General features: G+C 44.5%; 1 protein-coding gene across 4 annotated transcripts in view; it reads left to right on the top strand.

The window, feature by feature from the left end:
* Positions 1–7,103, top strand: part of SLC37A3 (solute carrier family 37 member 3) — a 34,370-nt gene that overhangs the window by 2,030 nt on the left and 25,237 nt on the right. For all 4 annotated transcript variants that reach the window (XM_006019535.3, XM_014517921.2, XM_025198919.1 and 1 more), the window contains exons 2-4: positions 1,276–1,452; positions 2,181–2,295; positions 4,915–5,007. In XM_006019535.3, the coding sequence (XP_006019597.1) occupies positions 1,352–1,452; positions 2,181–2,295; positions 4,915–5,007 (309 nt within the window). In that variant the 5' untranslated portion in view covers positions 1,276–1,351. The remainder of the gene's footprint in view (positions 1–1,275; positions 1,453–2,180; positions 2,296–4,914; positions 5,008–7,103) is intronic.

The raw sequence follows: 7,103 nt of genomic DNA, 5'->3' as shown, positions 1-7,103 counted from the left end.
TGTCCCACGCCAGCCCCATTGTGTGCCCCAGGTGGTGGGACCAGCTGCGTATGCCACGGCTTAGGCTGCTCTCCATGCCTGGGCCAAGGGACCTGCCGTGGGCTTAATAAAATCCTTTGGCAGACTGGATCCAGCTGGCGGGCTGTATTTTGCCCGCCCCTGGCAGGCTGTTTTAAAATGCAGCTCACACTGCATGGTTCTCTCATTTGACTTGACTGGTCAGTCTGGAAATTATCACAGCATAAGTTTATTTCCCCACCACCCAATCCTGTCTCAACAGTGTGTGCATGTTGCAATGTATTTGCCCTTCTAACTTTCATAAAATGAGCTTGCAAAAAAAAAAAAAGCTGTCCCAAAAATGACTCTGTTGCTGAGCTACTGCTATTGACAATGACGTTATCGAGCAGAAACTGGTGATGTAACATTCAGTAGGCTCCAGGGTATCCCAGGATATAAACCATCCACTCATTTTCTTTCATAGGTAGCAGTAATTTTAGCACAAGTATTTTTCTTTGAGTACTCACTTTGAAGATGAGAATAGATTAATTTTACGTAAAATTGGCAGGAACCTCTTGAGTCTATTCCATTCTACTTAATTTCTAGCAAGGACTGTACTGTTTCTTTGCAGTTTTTCTGATCTAGATTAGAAGCTTTAAATAAAAGTTTCTACTCTGTGACTTGAACTTCTTGTTCTTATAGGTATTTGGTGTCAGTGCTCTACATATGGGGACACTGAAAGGCAAAGAAATGGTTCACCTGGTATTGTACAGGGACATGACCTAGGGTTTTCTGACAGTCGGTCTTGAACCAAGTTGAGGTGCTTGGCTACTAGCACCTTGGCTTTTAAATTGGTGGTTCTCAACCTTTTTGAGGCTTGAGGCACCCCTTAGAAAAGGCCAGCTCTTAGTTTTCACTCTTTTTGACAACACAAAAAATGGTCTAATATGTTTCTATAGCAAAGAACTCAGACCACAGTTATGGATTTCTGTTTTAATCTCTGGGTTTATCTTGTGAATCATGTTTGCAAACCTAACAATGCTAACATTGTATGGCACCCTGCATCACCCTTGAAAAAACCTCGAGGCACCCCAGGGTGCCCTGGCACCCTGGTCGAGAAAAACCTCGAGGCACCCCAGGGTGCCCTGGCCCCCTGGTCGCCAATCACCACTCTAACCTAACCTCGCTTTCCAGCTACTTACTGAACAGTATTTTGAGATTTTGTTTATATTTTGAGATTTCTGTAAAAATAGTATTTTTTTTCTTTTCTTTTTTAAGTGAGAACAGAGATGACTTAAGCTACCGTCCAGTCCCTGACGCCAAGGGCAGGAGCAGGAAGGGGGAGGCCAGAAGGATGGCTATGCCTAGGAGCTTACGGCGGCAACCTGGAAACAGGGCCCTTGCGTCCATTTGCACTCATCATCACATTGCTGTGTTCCTGCTTACCTTTTTCAGGTAGGTCAGCTGCTCCTGGATCTGTCTGGTGTTTGTTCACCCATGTGAGTTGGGGGTAATGGACATATGGAGAGGAGGAAAAGGAGGGTAATGAGAATGCCTTGTACTAAATTCTTTACAAGCAAAGGAGCAAGGCTGTAGAGATTGTGATGCCAGAGCTTCTAGTTTGTTGAGATAACTAAATGCTCAGGCACACAGTACTTGGTGTTGGATGTTGCTGTGAACAGTACTCCTGATGACGGACAGTCTGAACTGCATTTTCCACTGCATACAGACTTATGTTGCAAAATACCAGAAACCAGAAGTTGTTGAAGAACCAGTGTGGTGGGCAGCTTCCCAAAACTGGCAGAAAGTAACCTACTACTGGGAAGAGCTCTAATGAGTGGTCTACCCAGCAGGAGAACTATATGACTGCTAGGAGCTCTCTTCCCTTCTGTATTCTGTATCCAGTTTTCTAGGCAGAGAAAGAATATAACTGGTAGATGTTCTACAAAAATGTGATGCTGATGACATTCACTTCTGGGCCTGGTATTCCTTCTTCATAAACAAAATTTAGGGTATCCTGCAGTAAATTAGGCCACTTCTTTTCCCCCTCCCCTTAATTTCCCAAAACAGTCAGAGCTCCATTTTTGTCTGGCCCTATGAAAGACTATCTGAATCTTGAGCCGTTTTCCGTTTTTGTTCCAGTGATGGGCTGACAGCCTCTTTGTTTTCTTTCCCTTTGATAGTTACTCCCTGCTCCATGCTTCCAGAAAGACTTTCAGCAATGTCAAGGTCAGCATTTCTAGCCAGTGGACCCCTACTTTCCTCAACAGCACTGCCATGGAACTCCAGCCATATGAGGTAAGGACAGGCAACTCTCTCTCTGCACCAGGGGTGCCTTTGACTAAAATGTTTGAAGCCTCAGGTGACTGACCACAGTCATCCTCAACCTATAGACTGTGGGTTGTCACTGGTTATCAGGGTCTTTCCCACTGGGCCATTAAAGGAACTTCCTGAGATGTGACAGTTAAAATGTTAGAATGAGGGTGGTGCATCTAGAGGAAAACTTTTGTACTATAGCCAGTAGAATGAAAACAAGAAAAACACTGTCTGTGGCACTGGGAGTTGCACCTCAGTCTGTTTGATCTGTTGCATCCCAGCTTTGGTGGTGTTAGTGGTGGCATTTTTCTTTTCTAGGCTGGCCAGCATTGGAGGGAAAGAAGAACTGTCCCAAGATCCAACCTGTTTATACATAGCAGCCATAATATTCTTTAATTTTGTGTCTAAACCTAGGCACACACAGTTGTCCTGCTTTTTCAAAAGTGCTGAACAAACAGCAGTTCCCAATGTCTTTTTATAGTAAAATCAGTGTGAGTTTCAACAGTATTTGGACTTAGTAAATATACTGCACTTGCCTGCTTCCCTGTGCAAATGCTTATTTTCCCTCCCATGCTTGTATGCAACTCCCATTAATTTGAAACACTAACAGAGAGAGATCCTTTTTGTGTTAGGAACACAGGATTGCCATGCTGTATCAGCCTGTCTCCAACTGTGGCTAGCTCTAGATGCTTCAGGATGATAATACAGGGAGCTGCGCATTAATAACTTGTCCGCAAGGAAGTATTTTTTCCTAAATCCATTGGTGAGAGAGTGGCGTCTTCCAGACCTTTTATTCTTGCTATTGGTAATTTGGACTGGCCTTGTTATTTATAGAAATGGCCAGTCCTTTGAATGCTTGTGAAAAGGTGAAGTGCTGATACTTTTGTGTTTATAATGATTATAAACGGTAAACTTGTGATCTTCTACAGCTCTCTGGCTTACATATTTTTACTTGTATATAAATGTATTTATTTACATATGTTTATAAAGAGACTAGCACACATTGGTAGCTGTGAAACAAAGTAGTGTGATGTAATATTGTATCTATTAATTGGAATTGAACCACTTTATATATATGCTTAGCTTTCTTTGAGAGGAGATAATAAAATTATTGTGCTAGTAAAATAACATAGATCAGTGGCTTGAGGACTGCTTTGGTGACCAGAACACAGTCCATGTTCAGAATTGCTCACAGATCACTATGCACCCTTCTCTCACTTTTAATTGAGAAATAAGGGGTGACCCTATGCATTTGTTCACCAGAGCGCCCCAAGAGATGATGAGGTCGAATGGTTATAAACTCCTGCAAGACCGTTTCAGGCTGGACATAAGGAAGAATTTCTTTACTGTCCGCGCCCCCAAGGTCTGGAACAGCCTGCCATCGGAGGTGGTTCAAGCACCTACATTGAACACCTTCAAGAGTAAATTGGGTGCTTATCTTGCTGGGATCCTATGACCCCAGCTGACTTCCTGCCCTTCGGGCAGGGGGCTGAACTCAGTGATCTTCCGAAGTCCCTTCCAGCCCTAATGTCTATGACATCTATGAAATGCGTGGCCAGGCTACTTGGTATGGTCTCTTGAACTGCCTGCCATGGTTTGGGGAGTTACTGATCTAGATGGTTTCTAGTGACCTCTAATGGCAGTAATTAGAGGTCTTTAGCCTTTTTTTTTTTTTTTTTAGAAATATGGGGGTATATTACATTTTTGGAAAACCTAATGAAAGAGAATTGTTGGTATGCCATAGCCTGGACAGATTTCATAAGCAGAGTAAGGGTAGGTATAACAAGTACTTGGATGGAAAGACTCCATGTACTGCCCTGGCTAAAGGCAAAGAAATGAAAAATGCATCTGTTGTCATTACAGAGCAAATAAAGCGCCAGTCACAAATCAGGCCCGATTGTGCAAACACATTTAAAAGAAAAAGGTGCCCAGAAAGAGTTTGAAAGAAACAAAAGTGCAGTTGATAAAGTGGAGTAAATGCCTCCTAGCACAGGAAATCTTACCCTTAAGGGTTAGTTAGTTATTTTTTCTGATTAACTAATTTTTTTTATCCTCCCAATCCATCCTGAAAGCTAACTGTTTTCAGCTTGTGGTCTATCACTGATGTAAACTATGGGATTACCATTTTCCTTCCTGGGTCAGATCACACTGAAAATAAAATTTAAATCCCCGTTTAAACACAAGCTAGCAATAAAGTCAGTCATTGAAATGCTTTGTCAATAGCACTTTCCCTTTGCTTTTTTTTGTTTGTCTTTCCTCCATAGTTGTGGGCTGTCACTTATCAGGTTACTTGTTTAATTTTTAGATTGAAAGTTCTAGGAGAGATTGTATGCGAGAGAGCCTGTACTTCCGTGGCATGTTTCTCAATCCTGATTTCTTATCATGAGTTTCGGAAGGTAGTTGAGGTACCTAGAAGGAGGCATTGAGAGCTTTTTGCAATAGACGAAGTCAAAGATAGTTTTGATTCATTCAGTCATGAAAATATTTTAACAGATAGGCTTTTGTATGTTTTGCCTTTGAAGCAGATGAAATTGTATTGCTTAAGAACAAAGTAAAACCAGGCTCTTCAGAGATTCATGATGTGACCTGTTTCTTTTCTAGCTCTGGAACAGTAGCCATTTATTTTCTTCTGCGGAAGAAGCTACTCTCTTCCTGGGGACTTTGGACACTATCTTTCTCTTTTCCTATGCTGTGGTGAGTAAAATATACTGGGGTGGAAATGGTGGGGCACAGTCACCTACTAAGTGGTTGGGGGTTTTTTGTTCAGGGAAAAGAAGAGGGGAGGAGAAAATCTGATGTCTAGGTGTGGCTGATACTAATGATGTTAGAGTAGGGATTGGCTATCTACCACCCATAGGCTGGATTTGGTCCAAAGGGCTTCTTTACTTGTGCTCTAGGGGGTGGCAGTGGTGAGGAGGCTCTATAATTAGAGTAGCTCTGAGAGCCACTCTAAAGTGCCCTCATCATCTTGTGGATTCAGTTTCCTGTGCTCTAAAATGGCAGCAGTGGTGCTTTAACTAAAGCTCATTTGACAAGCTTTAGTTAAAGTGGCCCACTGCCAATTTGAAGCATGGGGATGCTGAATACACAAGATGGTGAGTCTGCTGGAGCATGCTAATTAGTACACTCCCACAGACTCGATTAATCGAGTGTGCTTCAACACACTGTAATTACAGCGCATTAGAGCAGCAGCCTCGCACGACAGCAGGCACCCTAAATGATATTTATTCAGCCTGTGAAGTTGGGGTTTCAGTGGCAATTTGGCAGGGGAGACTTGGCAGTGCAGGTGACACTTTGGTGGCAGAGGGAAGTGGCAGCCTCCCTTGGGACTGAGCTACCTTAATTGGGTCTCTCCTCCAGAAAGGTTGCCAGTCCCTGGATTAAAGTGTTCAGGAATGTGAGCAGTATCATTCTTTCACTCTCGTTTCTGCTTTCCTACCACCATCCGCCAGATAAGTTATGTCTCTGAAGCAATCTACAAATTGGTTCAACAGACACCTATCCATCCATTTTAGAACTGCAAACTGAATGCCCCAAAAAGGAATAGCAAAAGATACTCAGCATATAATCCAGTTTAATATTTTCTTTCTACCCATTCACTTCCATGTCTTTTAGGACGTACGTCCAGTAAAGACATGGGCACAATTAAATAGGCTGTGCTGCTACATGTGTGCTACCCCCTGAATGAGAAGCAGGGTGGCTGCATGGTCCTCTGGGAGGCACCTTACAACTGATTCAGAACGCATAATTAGTGCACTCACAATGCTACATGAACACAACTGGGTCTGATTCCTGATTCCATGTCAGTGTGCATGGAGCAGCTCAGTGCATTTGATCCTGCCATACCTGCATGATGTGATAAGGGCACATTGATCTGAACTCTAAAATCTTGTCTTCAGTCTAAAAAAATTATGAAACAGCAGCATGTTACGCTTGCTACTATGGCCTGTTATGGTAATGAGCCAGAAAATAGAGAGGGTTGGTGAGGAAGGCTGAAAGGCCACATAAATATTTGTCTTTAGGTACATTATGCAGAGCTATGGAGGGTTTTAATAGGTTGCTTGTTAGTCTGTAGGATAACATGTGTTCTGTTCCTTGGTATAGCACAGATGAGCGGTAGCCTGTATGTCACATACTGGAGTCTCTCTCAGTGTCAAAACCTGGTAATTAGATTCTTGAGTTGAGTACCTTAACAGTAAGGGAGTGCAGCGGGGTGGGTGGCCACTGTGTGCACCCCCAGGGGAGGCATGGGGGGCATGCGACTCCTGGATTTGTGTGTGGGGTGAGGCCAGGCTGCCCGCTCCTGGCTTGGGGCCAGGGGCTATGCCAGCCTTTTCCCAGTAGGGGTGGGGTGGGCTTAGTTGTGCCAGGCGGGTGGTGATGGCTGTAGTGCTGGGAGGGGTGGCTACATGGAATTTTGGGGTGACTCTAGTCCCCTCAAGCCTCCCACCCCAGCACTGCCCATGCTCTGGGCACTGCTCTGCTGCCTTTCTCTCACATGGCCCAGCTCCCAAGGGAAAGGCAGCAGAGCAGAGTGCCATGAACAGGGGCGGTGCTGGTGGAGTTTGGGGAGTCTAAAGCCACCCCAACATTCCCCTCCTTTGCCCTGCGCACAAATTGGGGGGGGGGGGCAGCACATGCCCCCCATGCCTTCCCCAGGGGTATGCGCGCAGTGGTGTGGAGCTGCTTCCCCTCCACGCCCCCTAGATGAACTGCCCCCCAGGGCATGGGCAGCTGGTGCCTCCTGAGTCGGGGGGGGCACTTGTCCCCTCCAGTGGACAGTCAGTTGA

The sequence above is a fragment of the Alligator sinensis genome, unplaced genomic scaffold (assembly GCF_000455745.1).
Source record: "Alligator sinensis unplaced genomic scaffold, ASM45574v1 scaffold74_2, whole genome shotgun sequence".
NCBI classification, from domain to species: domain Eukaryota; kingdom Metazoa; phylum Chordata; order Crocodylia; family Alligatoridae; genus Alligator; species Alligator sinensis.
The sequence above is the reverse complement of the archived record's forward strand: the minus strand, read 5'-3'. Positions and strand labels throughout refer to the sequence as shown.